At 37.8% G+C, this 20,097-nt stretch overlaps 1 protein-coding gene across 1 annotated transcript; it reads right to left on the bottom strand.

Annotated features, from left to right (window-relative positions):
- Nucleotides 1-4,684: 4,684 nt before the first annotated feature.
- Nucleotides 4,685-15,559, bottom strand: LOC148877771 (putative ubiquitin-conjugating enzyme E2 24). Its single transcript, XM_088943705.1, has 9 exons — nt 15,010-15,559; nt 13,139-14,060; nt 10,915-12,401; nt 9,650-9,796; nt 9,051-9,542; nt 8,901-8,964; nt 6,653-6,792; nt 5,323-5,634; nt 4,685-5,212 (listed from the first exon to the last, which is right to left on the bottom strand). The coding sequence occupies exons 3-9, from the start codon at nt 12,388-12,390 to the stop codon at nt 4,955-4,957; spliced, it is 2,889 nt and encodes a 962-aa protein (XP_088799831.1). The 5' UTR covers nt 12,391-12,401; nt 13,139-14,060; nt 15,010-15,559; the 3' UTR covers nt 4,685-4,954.
- Nucleotides 15,560-20,097: the final 4,538 nt, after the last annotated feature.

Raw genomic sequence — 20,097 nt, forward strand, 5'->3', positions numbered from 1 at the left:
GTATCGTTCCCATGAGGATTTAGGAAACAACTTCTAATATTAAATTGACCAATTCTTATCTGATTAACAAAACATCATAACTTTATTCAAAAATTAAAACCCTAAGCTAAAATCTAACTAAAAAGCATTGGTTCAAATACATTCTATTCAAGTTAAAAGAGTAAGCAAGAAAATCCAATTTCATGATTCAACAAACAAACTACTTAACTCATTCGAATAAGCCATGATTTAGCATTGGTTTGGTGAAACCCCAATGTCATGAACAACATTTTTCAAGAGCATGTTCATCCTATGCATGAATGGTGATCCTTATATCTCTATCAAGGATCTAATCATTCATGCATGCATTATTTTAAACACATCAAGGGCATCAATTCAAATATGAATTGATTACCAACTGAATTGTGCAAGTTATCTCTAACCTTGCATGCAATTCAGTTCTTGAATAATAGTTCTGAATTCCTAGAATCTCTCTCAAGCACTTTAGAAATCCCAAGCATTAGATCAAATCGGCCAACCTGAAAATTGAAGATCTGAATTCTTTCTCAAGCAATTTAGATCTTACAAATCTCAGATCTGAGTTTGTGAGAGATAAAATCGGCCAATTTAATCTAGAATTCACACTCTATTCAATAAACAACAAGAAGAGATCTGGTCTACTCGAATGATAAAGAAATTTGATTACTCAATCTGAAATTTTACAACATTGATTACAACAAGAAATAATGAAAGAGAGGAAGAGAAAATTACATAGATAGAAGCTGAATTCGAACTCAAGAAAATAAAAACTAAGTAGGAATAAAATAAAGGATCTCTCAATCAAATTTTCCCCAATTTTCAACTCACCTTCTTCTCTTCTTCTTTGCTTGAATGTCTTCAGCCCTTCTCCTTCTTACGCCTAGCTCCTTCTTCTCTCTTCTTCTCTTCGAGGAATTTGAACCCCAAAGGATTGGAGAGCCTTGAACTTGGGCAAATGAGCACCTCTCCCCCCTCTAGAGGCCTCCTTATATAGGCTTTCAAGGAAGCTCTTGCCTCTTCTTGAAGCCTCTAGAGTTGGGTCTATTACACCCCTCTTGAACCTTCTAGAGTGCTCCCTCATTCTCTTCAAGAAACTTCTAGGAGTTACCGTCCCTAGCTCCCTTTGGGCTGCTATTTGGACTACAACTTAGCTTGCTTTTGAGCACATGTTGGCTGCACTCTAGGCTATTCTTTGGGCTGAAAATGGGCATCCTCTTTGCTGGGTCGAAATTTCCTTCTTGTTAGGCTTCTTTCCTTGGGTTTTTCCAAAGAGTTAGCTTGCACTACTTGGGTCGAATGATACTCCATTTCTCTCATGGCTGGGCTGGGCTGAATTTGATAAAATTTTGGCTTTCTTTTCTTGCTTTTGGCCTTCTTTTCCTTGAGTTGGTTGCCCCTGAAACCTTTCTTGCAATCAAGCTAAAATAGGGCGAAATTTAATTAAATCGGCATAAAGCTCCATGCAAAGACCTCATAAATTATAGATAAATTGTGTGCTCATCATCTATGTATGAATTAACAATTTAAGTTGACGAGGGCCTTCTTTTTTCGGATTTTGAGAGGGAGGAGTTGGTCAATGAGATTTTGATTCCCATTGACCAAGAATCTCATGTTCTTTTTTCAAATTTATGTGAGGAATAAGGAAAGTTTATTTTCCTGGGTATTACTTACCTGGATAAGTGGCACCCATCTCCTAGGTGGATAAATAAATTTTCCACCTAGAGGGAAAGTTGCTGACACTTGAATGAGACAAAAATATATTTTTTAATAATGATTTTTTATAGCTAAAATGGTAATTGCCTTATTTATATGACAAATAAAAGAAAAAGGGTAAATGCACTTACCCAGGTAAGTGTTTCTCGGGAAAAATTTACCCAAATAACTGCATTTACCCAAATAAATAACTTACCGAAAAGAGAATGGGGCCTAAAAGAAAAAATTTTCTATGCTCCTAAACAACCAGAATTAGCCAAATTCGAAATTAAACTCGAAGCGATTCTGGAAAATGTGCAATCTCATATTTTTGGTCCCATTTGACAGTCGATTTAGCAGGAAAATCAGACATAAATTGCATATTTTTGTATATCAAATCTAAAAACTCTTAAAGTATGCTTTCCAACACCTTAAGTAGAGCTGAATTTTGACTGTGGGATTCCAAAAAAGCATTAATTACAAATCTGTCAAATTTCTCTATGCATGTCTCTACTTTCTAAATCCGTGTTTTCTAGAGCAATTCATAAATCTTGTGATTCATTGTAAATAGTTTTCGTATTATTTACAGAACTTAAGGGGTTATTTCAAGCAAATCTATATAAAGATGTCTTAATTCAATTAAATACAATTTGAGCCTTTGGCTTTTGTTTTATTTATTTATTTTTATTTTTTGATAGGTCAGGGAGTACAAACAAAGAAAACTAAAACGATTCATGACGCTTGGAGAATTGCCCCCAAGCATCAAAGAAGCAAATAAAGGGTAACTTCACATCAGAAATACTTAGAATTGAAAACTGAAATACTGTGTCCTAGGTACACAAGACAATCAGCCGCGAAATTCCCCTCCCTCATGACATGCACGCAAGAAACTTCGAGGTTATGTCTTGTACACATCTCCTGGCATTCTTTGATAAAACTGTTGATGTTCCACAGGGGCTCCATCTAGCCATGCAGACAGTTGATGATGATACTCGAATCTCCTTCAGTAATGCATTTGGACTGAAGAAACTTGGCAGCAACAATGTGGGGCTTCGTGGGCAGCCCAAGCTTCAGCTTCATTAGAAGTGGAGACTCCAATATCACGACACCTAATTCATACCGTCCTTCTCATCTCATCTCTCATGATGACCCCAATCGCACACTTACCATCTCCATCTTTTGAAGCATCAAAAATTACCTTAAGACTATGTTTGGTTTGAAGGAAAATGTAGGGAAAGGTAGGGAAACCTTTACAACCCTTTTATTGGTTTCCTGTCTTTCCCTTCCTTTTCCTACCTTTTCCTTCAAACCAAACATAACCTAAGGGAGCCCTGATCCATATGTTTCCATGGAATTAGAATGTTTTTTTTTTTTCCTGACTAGGGGGTGTAAGGTTTTTTGCTTTCTAACTCAATTGTCATTCTTATCCTATCCAGGAGGATATGATTAGGAGTGGATTTGTTTTGAAGAATTGTCATTCTTATTCTTCCACATACTTTTTTCCATAGGGACTCACCATTAACAGGTTTTATCTTGCTCTTATCTCATTGCTCTTTATCTCTTTTGTAGATTTCTTAGAGTGGCAAGCTTCCCTTTTTGACTTATCCCTTGCATCTCTTTCCTCAGCCCCATTTATGAAAATTTTTCTAGCGTCGAGTTGGTATCCGAGCATTATTATAGTTTTTCCATTATCATATAAATAATGCTAAAGTGAATTAAACTTGATATTAAGTCCAAAAAACAAGAAGATATCAACTAAAAGAGGTGAAGCAATTTGGCCAATCTGATCCCAACCCAGCCCAAAGTCATCAGATTGGATTAGAATTTGGCTTGGGGTTCCAAAACTGGTTGGGTTAAGCTTGATCTCAACCTGACCTAAACCTGGCCTAACTTTCACCTCTAATGCTTTTAGTTAACACACAAAGAATACATACACAAGCGCTACTTATCCCACATTCCTAGTTCCCACCCACTCAAGCTAAATCCTTTGCTACCAGATACGGGTTTAAACAGTCAAGTGACCATAGTTGGGACACATTACACCATGATGACATCTCTCTGATTCCTACAGGTTCCTCCGACACCATAAGGCCGGCCCCATATTCTCAAGGGAGCAGCCATGGACTCATGGCCTCTTATATACTTTTGTAAAGCTAGAGGGTCCTTAGATCCGATACTCTTCTAACACAGAATGTTGACACCAATGTTTTAAAAACTGACCCGGAGGTTAAACCATTTTTGCCTCTGGGTCATGGGTCACTGGTTCAACCATCCAAATTAAATGGGTCAGACCATACCACATCAGCAATACGTATATATAGATTTAATTTATGCCTTCAATTCAGTTTTTAATTTTTTATTTGTACAAAATATTAAAATTTGCAATTTGATTCAATTTGCATACACAAATGTGTAACCCATGACGTGGTCACCAGGTTGAATGGGTTAATGGTCCAACCACTTGGATTGGATTATTTTTTAATGGGTCAATGGTTTTGGACTAAATTTCTAGGTTTTACTAGAACCGGACCAAAAATCTTGACCAGATGATGGTTCAAACGGTTCAACCAACCAAATCAACAATGGGTTGAAAACACTAAGGGACGCATAATTAAGAAGAATTGCTAGAGCCTAGGAGTAGGAGGGGCCGACTTCTGAGGCCATGGTCCCTTGTCATCGCCAAAATCTAAGGCAAGGTGAAGGACTGGGGTTCATCATGGTCCCAGAGGCCAGATGATCAAATTTCCTCTTTCTTCAAAGTTGAAATGTGGTTTCAATGCACCAATATTTCTCAAACATTAGCATTTTATTGTTTCTTACTGTCATTGGAAGCCACAGAAAAACATAAAAACATCCAAAATAATATCATTAATCTACTAACAAGCCATCAAGCAACATAGTTACATCTCCCGTTGAGTTAAATAATCGTCCCTCAACACCCATAAAGTAATCAACAGACCATTATGCAAGACAGTTACATCACCATGTTCTTCTTGGTAATTTACTTAATTAATTCAGCATATGCAAGTATGCAACAAACCTCAGTAATAAAAATGAATACATTTTTCTTTGCTGGTTGAGTGGGCAGAGACATAACAGCTATCTTTATTCTTTGTCAACCATGCATAACTTCTTTTCTCTCTCTTTTTCCAGAATTCTTTTGGAACTAAGGTACACGAGTACAGAAAGTACAACCTTTAGCATCTTAGATATGTCTACGACAAGTACCTTAATGATTACATACTTATTTTTCCACACCATTCCCTGGATCAATGAATTGGCTGCAATCGAATCCCTTGTTTGTAAAACTCTTAACAAGTTGGGGGAAAATCTTTGCTAGCATGATCCTGAAACCTGTGGAACTGCGCCTTTGAGTTTCTTGCTCAGCCACTCCACGTCCAAATGCACAGCCAACTGGGCAACCTTCCATATATTCCTTGCAAGTGAGGAGAATGGAGCGTGAGCGACCTCGGAAGTGCTCTTCCACCAGGGCCTCAAAATGCTGGATCAGATAAAAATTAATAAATAAAACTGATCCTGTTCAACTTTTTTGTGATACTTATGAAGAAAGAGTTATAATACCAAGATTTAAGAATGGATACTTTATCGTACCATGGGTGGGTTTCGTAGAACGTATAGCATGGACTTGCAAGAGAGAAGGAAAGCATTCTCATTATATGTAACAGAATTTTTCTCTCCCTCAGCTCTTCCTATATGTTTATCATATCCCGCCTCATTGAAGTATGGCTTCTCATTAAGTACAAGTGCCTGGAGGGAAAGGAGGACCTGAAGAATGGTGGAGTTTACTGGATTCCATACTTCTGTGCCTGTGCCTGTCCATGTCTTGAGGAGACTGAGACAGATCCTTCCTGACTCATACAGATTTGGGTTGAGACGAAGCCCTCCAGAATTGTAGTGCACCAACTGCACAAAATTTCGTTTAGATTGGACATTCATGTTTGCAAATATACAAATTAAACCTACATGCCTTCACAATACGTGCATACTTAATTGCAAAGAAAGTGTGTAAGTTGCTCGAGAAAATGAGACAAACCAGTATTATCAGTGCTGACTAGTTGCCCAACTAGTCAGTCGATGACTAGACTAATGCTTCACTAACTAGTCGGACAATACGTATACTCATGTTGTAGTCACCTGGGATAACTAGCATTGACTAGGTCGACTAGTTGATCACAGTTTTTTTTAGCTTTATTTGCTTGTGTCTATCTCCAATTACTTAAAATAATATGGTGTATGCTTTTATTTTTGTATGTACCCCATTGCTTCATGTATTTTTTATTGAACATGGTTGGTTGATGGCATATAAAATAGAAAAAGGTAAAAAATTAAGTGGAAAATAGGTTCTTTTTTCTTCTAAGTTCCAACAAATTGTTTGCTGCTAAGCATCAGTTCAAAAATGGAGGCATAGATCAAATCCATAGAAATGCAGACTCTCCGTGGTATTACATATTCCCCACTAATGTGAAATGTGCAATACCACCAAAAAGAAAAACCCTGTGCTTCTATGGAGTAGCCACAAACAAGGGGTTCAACAAAGATTGTAAACTGAATCTTTAATCTATGGAGTAGCCGCAAACAAGGGGTTCAACAAACATGGTTGCATTTTTTTCTTTTAAAAAGAAGGCTATAACTCTCCATCCTAGCATATCCAGCCTAACTTCTATTATGTTTGCAAAACAAAGATTGTAAACTGAATCTTTAATATCATCATTTTAACTTTTTTTCATATTTTCAATCTTTATTTAACTTATTTATGGGTTGCATCAATCTCTTAAATTTAAAATACATCTTTTTTCTGGTCATCTAATCAGCACCTAGGCACTGACAAGTAATTGCTTCAACTAGAGAGGCCAAAGCAAGTAGTCATTGCTTCAATGCAATGATAAAACTGAATGAAAATACTAAAAAATGACACACTTACAGGTGGTTCATGGGGATAATCTGGAGGAAGGAAAAAGTCAAAGAAGAAGAGGCCATCATGATATGGAGTTCCAGGTGCCCCAACAATGGCCGCCCTCAAAAGATCCATCCTTTCTTCATAAATGCGAACATAGATTGTATCTGTTGAGGTTGAAAAGTCATTACTTCTAAGAGAAAAAGAAGTATATTTGCACAAAAAAAAAACCTTTCTCAATATATTCCAATTCAAGAAATGGCAGAGCACAATAGTAAGTAAATACATATATGGCACAAATACAAGTATACAACATAGAAAACGTTTGTGTAATTTCATCTAGAGAAACAGGAATAGTGAAAAGATGTTACTTCTAAGATAAAAAGAAGTATAGTGAAAGTTCAGTCAAAAGATCCGTCCTTTCTTCATAAATGAGAACATAGATTGTATCTGTTGAGGTTGAAAAGTATATTTTCTCAAAAAGCCCTTTCTCAATATATTCCTGTTAGAGAATATCAGCCTATTCAAGGACCTCACCTAATAGCTTAAGCTTTTAGGTTGAATGGTTCTTTGAGATGGTATCAGAGCCATTTAGACCAAGTGGCCTAGTGTTCGATCCACGTCACCCCCATATATGGCACAAATACAACATAGAAAACGTTTGTGTAATTTCATCTAGAGCAAAAAGAGCAGTGAAAATTCAGTCAAATAAAAATGATGAAGTATAAGATCGGCTAAATTTGTTTTGTGTTCAATACAGTTTCATTTAAAGTCATAACAAGCATGAGTATCTCCCCTTGAACCTCGGAAGGAAACAGAAAGTGTTGGTTAAGAGCTTCCGACTCTAGGATATTTCGCCTCACCCCCTTAATCAAATATAGACACACACAATCACTCTTCTCCCATCCAAGATCATCTCCTAATGTTTTAGATGTATAAAATTATAAATGATTTTTTTTTTTCGTTCTTTCATTGTTACTCTCTCTATGAAATGATCAACTACCGTTTCCTAATCAATACCTATCATAGAAAGGTTAAAAAAGCTACCATATTCATAATGGTTTAACGATACGCACATTACTAATATTTAAATTTCTTTAAAAAGTTTACTCTGTTAAATGTCATTGAGATATCTAGAACAGATCCATGGCAAACTATTTGTCATTGCCATAAGTTCTCAAGAGGAAAGTTCAATGAATATCTCTCAGTTGTTATGCCTAAATTGGAGAGTCGTTACAACTGATTACATTAACTTCTTCATTTTTATTATCACATCATCCATGTAAGTAATTGCTTTATATCTGACCACATTTTTGTTCTTCAATTCTTCTTAGTATATGACGATCTTTCATACTATAAAGTAACCCAACTTTAACTAAAATCAAGGTTCAAAGTATCGATACACATGAACTTGCACATTGGGTGTTTAAAAAGTACGTCCCTCTTTTTTTTTTAGTTTTTTCCAAATTTTCATAGGGGGTCAGTCTTAGGCCTGGATACTAGGGGTGTCAATTGGACTGGATTTGGTCCAATCCGATCCAGTCCAATGTAAGTCCATTACAAATGGACCAGGCCCAATCCAGTCCAATTAATATTTTGGACCGGCCCAATTCAATGTCTGGACCGTCCAATCTGTTCAAATTTGTTTTAATTTAGATTCATTCTAACCCAAACCTGGTCCATTGATATTCTTATCTTCTTTCAATGGACCAGATATTGGCTCAATCCAATAGAAATTCATTACGGATGGACCAGGTCCAATCCAATATGTCTTCTTGGTCCATCCAATCTGTCCAAGTTAATTTTGGTTTGGATGGGGTCCAATCCAAAACTGGTCCATTGACACCCCTACTGGTTACCCCCTGAAAATCATCAAACCCCAAAATACCTTGTATTTAGCATATCAGGACACCCCTACTGCCCCAATATGTTACAATTTTTTGTAACTTTTACAAAAATAAGCATGGTATTCTTTCATGTATCTTATGTTGCATGAATGTATCTTGAACGTTTTCAAGGAATAAAGATAATGACAAGAATCTGGACACCAATCAGGGTCAAATACCAGTATCTTTACTCAAAAGAGCCACGGGACCAACACAATAAAGCATCAATTGAGCATCAGCATATCATGTAGCTGTGGTGCTACCACATTACTAGATAACATGATACAGAAAACCAATCTTGACTAGCAATTTAGCAATAATGCAAATAACTTGATAAAATGCTTTTAATGTGATGCAAACTCAAACAGGAGAAAAGGAAAAGGACTGACCAGGAAGATCTTTCTCTAGAATGCTCCACTCTTGCTGTACCTTTCTCAACCAACATTTTTTCATCTGTTAAGGAAAAAAACACAATTTTATCTTGACTGGTTTGAATGACAACCATAACTGGTGTAGCTAAATATATTGATGGATCTTACCTGAGACAATATCAATTCCTTTCCAGAACCATTGACAAAATGGTGGTCTTTGCAATTACTTACAATATCAAATTGCTTAAAAAGTACCAAATTCTCACTGCCTGATTGAATTAACCCTTTTTCCCCTTGATCCTTTTCTATCTTCTGTTTCAAATTTGTCTCTCTAAATTTCAGAAGATCGTCCACAACTGAAGGTCGTCCCTCAATGTTCACATTGCAATATTTAAGCTCTTCTTTCTCATGGAGAGATCCTGATTTGGCCATGTTTTCTAAAGGTGTCCTGTTGAGATCAGGTTTGCATTTCCCAATGAGACCACCAAAATGGCTGGAGCTCATTGAGCCTGAAAGTGAAATGGAACCACAGGAACCAAATAAACTTGCAGCAACATTTGAGAAAAACCCAATAGCAGCTCGCAGAAAAGAAAAGACACTAGTTTCAAATATATCTTTCTTGCATTCTTCACCAACAGCTTCAAAAGCCTTCTCTGGCACCTGCATGAATAGTACTTTTTCATTTTATCAAGTTCATGCATATGGGTGCATAGACATAAGACAAACATTCTGACTTACTGACTGAAAGAATTTTTGTTGGGCCTCACCTTTTCTTTCAATTCCGAAGATTGTTTGCCATGATCAAGCATGCCTTTACTCAAACTATCCTCAATAGCTCCATCATATGGCACATGAGTTGCAGCTGATTCTGATTCCTCAGATTTTTCAATTCCAACAATTTCATAAGGCCCAACCTGAAAACAATTTACCAGATCCTTAACCCACAGTTAAAGGCTCCTTATAAATACATAAAAATCAAAAGAAAAAGAAAATGGCAAGATGGATTAAAAAATGATTTCTAATCTACAACTGCAACCCTGCCAGCTAAAGTGCAAGTCAACAAAGACAATATGGCAGAATATCCATATTCATGGAGATATCCACAAAATGACTGTTGATTATCCTTCTGATTCTATGATCTTTGAAATTGAACTTTTTTACAGGCCTCAAGAATTACCCCCAACGGGCTTCCTAATTGGACTTTCAAGAACAGCTCACCAGTTCCAGATCTTACCTATCAAGATCTATTTTCTTGATTTTCCCTCTTCATTCCTCATATTTGGTCAGGCCCAAAATTTTATCTATATTCATCCATAAACCTTGCTGTAAACGCTAAACCTTAATTTTTCGCCCTAACTCCATGTTAGAACTCCTAAACCCTCTTGATCAACAATAAAACATATTGCCATATTCCATCATCCCTAAGACCTTGTAATAAATCCTAAAACCCTTCTCTACTTGTAACCTGCATGACCATAACCTTTCAGAACTTAACATCTGTTATCCACTCTGTATATATAAAAACAATATTAATACATATAGACGTAATGCACATATAGGGGCCATTGCCTGGTGTAATGGTAAAATCTCGGGCTGGCATGTGTGAGAACACAAGTTTGAGTCTGAGGATTGCCACTTTGTGTGGAAGAAAAATGCAAAAGGTTAGGACATAGCCAGCCTACCCCACCCAAAACCCCAGATTGCTAGGTCCAACATTGGGTAGTGGCCTTTAGGCATGAATGCACATATATACACTTTGTTTTAAGAACCATTATCTCTTGTTTACCATTCCCTATGAAGTCAAGTTATTAATTGCTTATGAGATCCATTCTGCAAAAAAAAGAAAGAAAGAAAGAAAGAAACTCACTAGCAATATACCCAGCAATATTTTTAGAGGAAAACTAATATTACACTGATCTGGCATTCATTCAAAATTAAAAGAAAATGCATCAACCATCTTGCATCACATGAAAATCTAAACTACAAGTAAAGCATACAGTTTTAGAAAGATGACAAGAACTTATTTACATACCTTAGATGTAAGACCATTGGCCCACCTCACTTCAATGCTTCCATTGAAAAACCCAGTAACTATTCCTATGCAGGATAGATAACAATTATTAGTGAAGTGGTCACAATCCTCTATATTGTCCTTACTTTTAAGATGGCTCTCTCCTGACAGCTGAAAAGAACACTTTTCCATGTCAGTTTTCAGGTGATTGTCATGATTTTCATTCATGCCTTCAGCTTGAATATTATTCTTTTTAAATTTGAAAACAACATCCCCGTGGGAATAAGAGCAATCAGGATACTCAATCAGTTCATATGCACTCACAGTCTCCTCAACACACTCTATGCCCAAGTCAATTGCTTGAACAAATGGAGTTCTCCATTTTACATTCACAGTCCGTTCCTTTGCATCCACACTTTTCACAATACCCAATCTTTGGCCACTAGAAACATGTAAATCATCATTGGTGCACTTCTCAAGAACAAGTTGTTCAGGCCAAAATTCATGATCATCAACACTGTTTATTGGGAACAAGGACTGTGAATCTAAGCCAATTGAGTGGCTACCATCCTGCCATAGGACATCAACTTTAGTTTTTATCTTCACGATAACATACATTTCTTGAAAACAGAGATTGAGATCAATTTGTTGTTGTTGTAATCTTTTCCTCCAGTTGGTAAGACTTTGAATATCAAAATTAAGAAAAACCTGCTCCTGAGTACCCCTCTGATCATCAACTGGAAGTAAACACCAATCACCCAGCTGCCAATTAGCATAAGGAAAGCAGGACAATAAAGTTAGGTCCTTCGAATCCTGCTGACAAGGAGGAGCAGGGAGATTCATGTCATAACCGACAATAGCAGATGCAACCCAATCAACATATACCAATCCTGCTTCCACATGACACACAGTACCTTCATACCGGTTTTCCTTCCATACACCAGACAGCCACTTTGCTGTCTTGAAAATAGTGGAAGAGCTAGCACGGACATTTTGACCAGGATAATAAGGATACTGTGCATCATCAAGCAAGTTGGAAGACATAGGTAGGAGAGTTTCTGGACCAGCTGCAGTTAACTCGCATTTTGCCCCATCATCAAATACAATAGTGACCCGATCAACTACTTTGTGAACTCTTCCAAGCCATGGCCCATGAACTACATAGTCTCCCGATGAGAAAGAGCGGATCCTTAGAAGGTTCTTACTGTTTACATTTTTTATAACTTCACCACAAATAGTTTCTAAATCCACAACCATATCCACATCCATCACTCTTCCCATCTGCCCAGACGGATCGGTTGCTGAGCATACAATGTCCCCATGTAAAAATCCTCTTTCAAATGCAAGGAAATCATCAATCTTTTCAATGCTCTCCTCCAGGTTTGATAAAATGCTCTGAGCCTTCCCACCATACATGGATTCAATGTCATCTTGATAATCACTGCCACTACTCTCACTGAAGCTTTCACAATCCGACTCACTAAGGAGAATTTCCATCTTTTAGATGCCTGAAAGAATTTACCAGAGATTAATTTCAAAAATCAATTGTGTATAATTTCTGTGCCTATGCATATACATAAGCGTCTATATAAATATACATATACATATATACATATATATATATATGGAATTACTTTGCTAGTTGAGACATTAGTGAGCTTTCCTAAATGACCTACAGATCTTCCATGTGGCAACTTAGTTTGGACCTCAGTAGGAGTCTCCAAATTCCTCTCTCCACCCTAAAAAAGGTTAGCTAAAATGCCTTGCCAATGTTCCAATACAAGCTCGGGTATAGGCCTGATTTGAATTATGGAGTTGAGCACATGGCCACTCTAATAGGTCCAATATCTGGCAGATGGTGTGGTTCAGCCACAAGATCCCTCCATGGCATTAATAAGTGGAGCTGTGTTTGTTAGCATCAAGTTCTTCACTCACAATCCAATAACAGGATGCTTTCCTTGAATGAATAACTTATGAGAAAGCAGATATATCTAACCAGGAATAAAGGTGACAAACAATTGAAAGAGAATGTTTGTTGAAGGATCATGTAATGTAATTAGAAGAGTAACTTCTGTACAGAGATGAAGCAAAATAAAATGTAGATATCAACCAAATACATCTAGTCTTTTGTAACGTGGAAATATATGAAATGCACTTCAGGAGTTCTAAGGTTAAAACAAAAGCCAAAGTAAAGATAAATAAATGCACATGTGAGAGAGAGAGAGAGAGAGAGAGAGAGGACCACCTTCAAATTTACTGTTGAATAAATTTAAACAGCAACACCTGAAGCCCAATCTTTCAGATATTGTATTGTATAGACTGCAATAGGGATCTGTAGTTGGTATTCAACTTCAACATCAAATGAGAAATAGTAACAGTAGTGCACTACAGAAAACCTTGTTTTGAAAATTCCAAGTGCCAAAGAAGATTTGCCCAGCAACCGGAGATCTCCACAAGGATTAGCTGCAAATGGAGATTCTCCAAACAGCTGCTGTTAAATATTCAAGAAACAACTAGCAAAGGAGATTTTCCACTAGGACAGTTGCGCACGTTTTTCTGAACAACCAGGGATAAAGTTTCCACCAGGTCTAGTTGCCAAAGGAGATTTGCCCAACACCCCTAGCTATGTGGCCATAAGGACTGACTGCTGAAGGATGTTTGTGCAGGTACTGGAATGAAGTACCACAAGAATAAATGCCAAAGGAGATCTGCCCAATAACAGATAAACTTGCTTTAAAAAGTTATCACTTCCAAAGGGGATTTTCCCAACAGATCTGAATCTTTTAAGTTTGTTATCAAATTCCCTGAGAAAAATAATTCCAACTGAAGTCTTAGTGTTCTCAAGTACTCATGTACTGCCAAAGATCTTTCTTGAAAGATCAATAATCTACTGCTCCTGAGATTTATTGCATCAACAGTTAAAGTTCTCTATAGCTTCTCAACATAGGAGATGTGCCCTCAAAAACACCAAAACACTTTAATGCCAAAGGAGATTTGCCCAAAGAAAAGCATTCTCTCAACCAATAGAGAACATATCCAGTTTGATTCGAGCCACGTTACAGCCAAGCCACCAAAATAACTTGAAGGTTCACAAGTGGAAATCTTAACAACCTTGACTAGATAAGAGTTGAAAAAGATGCTGAATTCACTCAACTCTGCTGCCAAACCTGCAATAAAAAAGCATGTTAATTCTATTCACTGAACAGGGAGAGAGAGAACAATCTGGGAATACAGGACTCTAATACTGAATTGTTTTTGGTTTCAGTCTGCATGGTTCCCAGTGTATGAAGAGAGAACAACATCTAAGAAGACAGTTTAGATCAATAGGAAAATAAGGGCCATTACCTAATGATGGTGCTGTTATTGGGGTCTTGTGAGGGTAGACTGGATACAGACCAAACCTTTGAATTTTTTTTTTTTTTGCTTTTTTATAAAATGGTCGTTCTCAGACCCGTGCTCTCAAGCTTGTCAGCAAGAAGACATAAAAAGAATCTCAACCAATTAAAATCTCCTTCCTAAATCCAGTGAAGGAATTGAGCATCAAGTTTTTCTTCATGAAAGATTTAGTTCTTTCCACCTAACATCTAACGTCAACTGTTAAATAGCTTTCCACCTAATGCCTATTTGAATGAATAAAAATAACATCCTTAGGCAACCAATTCCAGAATTTTATCTCCGCGGGAGGAAAAAAAAGGAACTCGACATTAAAAATGCCAGGAAATTCAAATTCATCCCTGCTCCTTTTTCCTCTTGTCGAGTGAAGACATAGTGATCAACTATTATAATTCCAGAATAAACAAATTACGTGAGTTTAATGTTGAAGACATAGACATAGTGATCACTATGTCTTCAAATTTAATTCACCCTTAAGAAGTCTCATGATGAAAAAATATATATAAAAAAAGCTCAAATTTCAGAACTATTTCGTTTAGAGTTGAGTAGAAGAAAAAAGGAAAGGAAGAATCAAGATCACCAAGTAAACCAAAACATGGGATAAACATGGCTGAATCCTTTGGTATCACCAGAAAACTAAATTAGAGTGATTCAGAAAGACCCAGAAAGTAAAGGCAAAAGCAGAGAACGAAGTCAATGTTGCAAAATAAGTAAAAGCAGCACCTGTTCTAATGGTAACCAATCCAACTGTAAATACAGTCGAGCAAACTGCAGACTCAAAGAAGCTTGAATTCCCAGCCTAGAGAACGAAGTGATCAAAGAAGCTCGACCCAGAGCTGGATCAATAGCTTTACGTCGTTCTTTTTCCCTTCTCCCGTCCCGTTTTTTCTTCGCCAAAGAAGCTGATCACAGACAGTGGCCACCCAAGAAAAGGGAAGTATTTGGAATTCAGAGAGGCCAATACCCTCCCCAAATCCCATCCATCATTCCATTTGGAACCAGCCAACCATGGCAGACCTGCAGAGAAGATACTTCTCTGCTAACCTACTGAGCTTTCTTTGTCCTTGCGTTCTCTGTCTCTCTTTTCTAGTTAGTGACTTCAAGCGGAGGTCTCTGAGTGCTTTTACGTCCAACGATACACACAAAGATATAGAGTGGAGACTATCATATTCATAGTGTTAGAAGAGAATATACCAGACCGGTATGATCATTTCTCAGTTGAATAATAAAAACAAGAAAAAGATGGATTTTTTTCACTCTAAATACTACATTTTGTTGAGCCTTTCCTTGTGACAGTGACACAAAAAAAAAAAAAGGTGTTCTCTTAGATTCCAACCCAACGGTTCCCATACGGAACTATATATTATTATATTATATTACCATCTCATACAATTTCACAGACTAACCTGCAAAAATATGAAGAGATATTCGAAAATGCTTGCTGCTTTACACGTAAACAATTAAGTATGGAAATTTCCCAAATAACCCCAGAACAAAGTAAATGACCTGCTTTTGACCTTGGGAGCTGGACACGGGCATGGACTAACATTTAGCATTTTTTTTATTTTTTCTTTGGAAACTCTATGGTTTGATCCCTGTCACAGAGTGGCTGTTCTTACTTTCTCTTCAGTTTGAGATTTTACCATTAAATCAAACAATGACGAGGCCTTCGGTAGAGGTTTAGTTAATTAATGCCATGGCATGTTCTCTTGTATTAACTCAAATTTCAGCTGAAACCAGATCTGCGTACTTAGAAAAGCTTGCCTAGAAACACATTAAGCTGTAATGACATATTTTAAGACAAGCACAAATCAATTTCCTGATGAGTTGGTCAATTTATTAAGTCTCTTAGTGATGGATACTGCTCATAGAATCAGCGCTACTGCACTACAGCTATGGCCACTTGAGTTCCTGATTGATTTCTAATCAAAAAGTGGTTTGCATGTAAGTTAAACAATTGATCATTTGTATTCATAAAATGTTATTATTAGAATAATTTTGTTTCATAATATTTTGTTAATTTTACTTTTGCGGAAAAGTTAGGAGATAAATATTAATATAATGTTACCTTAAATAAGTGGGTCAGTGATATTCACTAACCAGAGCTTATCTGCTTTCTACTTTCGTGTTTTATTCACTAACAATACCCAAATATATACACTCGAGAGTCTCCTACGTATACAAGGATCGGAGACTCCTGATTCAATTACAAGTACAACATAGATTCTGAATCCTAATTGTAATCCATTGAAATCCCATCACCCCCTTTCAAGTTGGAGCATGCAGATTGTGAATGCCCAATTTGCGGAGAAAGTACTTAAATTCTTTGCAACCCAATGCCTTTGTAAAAATGTCAGTCAACTGAACGGTAATCGACATATAAATAGGACATATGCAACCATTTTGAATCTCATCCCGTACAAAATGGCAATCAACTTCAATATGTTTCGTACGCTCATGAAACACTGGGTTTGCGGTAATATGCAAGGCTGCCTGACTGTCACAATATAAACGCATTGGGTTTGAATAAGTAACTCCAAGAGCCAATAACAATCCCTTCAGCCATTTCAATTCACATGTGGTCGTGGCCATAGACCGATACTCTGCTTCCATTGAAGAACAAGCCATAGTGTGTTGTTTCTTAATTTTCCAGAAAATCGGCGATTTCCCAAGCATAACAAACCACCCAGACAGAGAACGTCGGGACAAAGGGCAGCTCGTCCAGTCTGAATCACACCATACATATAACTGCAAGACTGTCTGACTATCACAATATAAACGCATTGGGTTTGAATGCGTAACTCCAAAAGCCAATAACAATCCCTTCAACTATTTCAATTCACATGTGGCCGTGGCCATAGACCGATACTCTGCTTCCAGTGAAGAACAAGCCACAGTGTGTTGTTTCTTAGTTTTCCAGGAAATCGGCGATTTTCCAAGCATAACAAACCACCCAGACAGAGAGATAAATAAGCCTCCCCACCAAGCATCTATATTGCTCAGGATTAGATAAGAGAGCCCCGTCTATCAATGCGAGATTGTGATTCTGCTTCAGAGGAAAAGGAGCAGGTTTTGCACCAAGTAATCCAACTTCAGAGATAATATCCAAAGCATGCTTTCGTTGTGACAGAAAAATTCCTGTTGAGTTTCGGGCAACTTCAATGCCCAAAAAATATTTCAATGATCCCAAGTCTTTCATATGGAAGCAGTCACTCAAATATTTCTTGAAGACTTGAATTGCCATACAATCATTACCTGACACGATAATATCATCCATATATACGAGAACAAGCACATGCACCCTGTCCTAACGAAAGGTGAAGAGGGAGTAATCTGAACATGATTGCTGAAACCCATATGTCTTCAAGGATATGGTTAATTTAGCAAACCAACATCTCGGCGCTTGTTTCAAGCCGTACATAGATTTTCGCAACGGACACACCATACCTGGTTTATCTGACTGAAAACCCGAAGGCATTCGGATGTAGACTTCCTCATGTAGATCACCATGCAAGAATGCGTTATGTACGTCCATTTGATGAAGCTCCCAATTTCTAGTTGTTGCGACTGCAAAGAAGGTACGGACAGTAACCATTTTTGCAATTGGGGCAAAAGTTTCATTATAATCATTTCACTCAACTTGCTTGTTCTCAAAAACCACGAGACGAGCTTTATATCTTTCCACTGTCCCATCAGCGTTATACTTGATTCGATAAACCCATTTGCATCCTATGGCTCGTTTTCCGAATGGCAAAGGCTCCATAGTCCATGTCTGATTCTTTTCAAGTGCTTGTATTTCTTTCTGCATAGCATCTCTCCACTTTTCATCCTTTACGACTTCAACAAAAGAAGTGGGTTCAACTCCTGCAGTGATAGCTGCCAAGAAAGCACGATGTCGACAAGAAAAATTGTTACAGTTCATATAGTTATCTATGGGGTAAAGACTACCTACAGAATGTGATTGGCCGAGTGAGCTTGCAAAAGGACGCGGAGAGGGACTCAAGTGTTGTGTGGTGTGAAGCACATAGTCTCTTAACCTTGTGGACTGCTATTTCTGTCGATACCCACGCCCCAAATGAGTATCAGAGTGTTGTTGTTGCTCAACATTGCCACCCCCCCTAACGTCAGGTCTGTCTTCGCTTGCATTTTCTGTGGTGACGTCAGAAGGATGCATGGGTGCATTGGTATTCGGGTCTACGTGGGTTCCTTCTTCTACACGGACTCCTTCTTCTGTGAGTTCATCTTGCTGGTTAGTCTCCGTCTCGCCATTTGCAAGTCCAGGTGAAGAAGTGGATGGTACCAACACCTTATCTGTCCCACTTATTCTACAATCTTGTGCTTTGTTTGGCCGTGCATCCTCTTTGTATGCATACGGGAATTCATGCTCAAAGAAAGTAACATCTCTGGAAGCAAAGAGCATGCCGGACTCTAAATCATATAAGCTCCATCCTTTCTTCCCAAAAGGATACCCGACAAAAACACACCGTCTGCTTCGACTAACAAATTTATCCCCTCCATGACCAGGATTGTGCGCATAGGCTAAGCAACCAAAGACTCGCACATTATCATAAGAAGGAGGTCGCCCAAATAACATTTCATAATGAGTCTTTCCCTTTAATAGAATGGACGGTGTCCGATCGATCAGATAACATGCGGTCAAGACACATTCCCCCCAAAAATCAATAGGCAAGCTAGCTTGAAAGCGCAAGGTGCGGGCAACATTGAGTATGTGGCGGTGCTTGCATTCAACCCTCCCATTTTGTTGAGAGGTCCCTACACAAGTGGTTTGATGAATAATGCCACTTTCAGCAAAATAACCAGCCAAGCAAACAAACTCAGTCCCATTGTCAGTACAGATCACCTTGACAAGTTTGTTAAATTGCCTTTGAACCATAGCAAAAAAATTTCGAAGGACTCGTCTCACTTCCTTCTTATCAATCAGAAGATAAATCCAAACGCCTCTAGAAAAATCATCCATTATGGTCAACAAATAATGTGCACCACAAGAAGCTGTAGTTCTGTAAGGACCCCACAAATCAGAATGAATTAACTCAAAAATACGGATGCTTTATTATTACTAGGAACAAACTCTTCCCGACATTGTTTAGCTCGGAAGCATACATCACAACCCTTACTACTGTCAGTATGCTTAGTACGAAAAGGTAGCAATTTAATAATTCTATAAGAAGGATGCCCCAACCTTTGATGCCAAATATCTGGCGTTCTGCTCTCTATAGTCTTCATTGCTCATGTTGATGCAATGCTCTAGAAATAATAGAGTCCCTCTCGCTGCTCATCCACTCCAATCAGCATCCTCATAGTGCGGTCCTGTATCACACAGAATTTGTTAGTGAACTGAATGATACAATTCGATTCCTCAATTAATTGTGATACAAAAAGTAAATTGTAATTCAAACTAGGCACATATAAAACACTAGTCAGTTTTAGGTGATCGTCCAGTGCAATTGTGCCTTCTTTTTCTGCTATCGTCGCTTTCCCATCTGGCAGCCCGACAGAGCACGGAATGATATTCTTTATGTCTCTCATCGACTCGAGGTTTCCTATCATATGATGAGAGGCCCCTGTGTCTATTATCCACTCTGACAATTTTTACTTACCACTTAGTCGTTGACTCCCTTCTTTCTGTGTATTCAAAAGGTTGAGTAACATGTTCCACTGCTCACTGCTCAGTCCATTTAATCCGGTCTTGGCTGCATCGATTGATTCTCCTTGAGACGTATTGCCTTGCGCAGAGGCTTTGGCTATATTGGCCTTAGCCTGGCTGTCACGACCTTTTCCTCCTGCCCCTGT

This window comes from Nelumbo lutea, chromosome 1, assembly GCF_056320005.1.
Source record: "Nelumbo lutea isolate HS-2025 chromosome 1, American lotus-T2T, whole genome shotgun sequence".
Lineage (NCBI taxonomy): Eukaryota > Viridiplantae > Streptophyta > Magnoliopsida > Proteales > Nelumbonaceae > Nelumbo > Nelumbo lutea.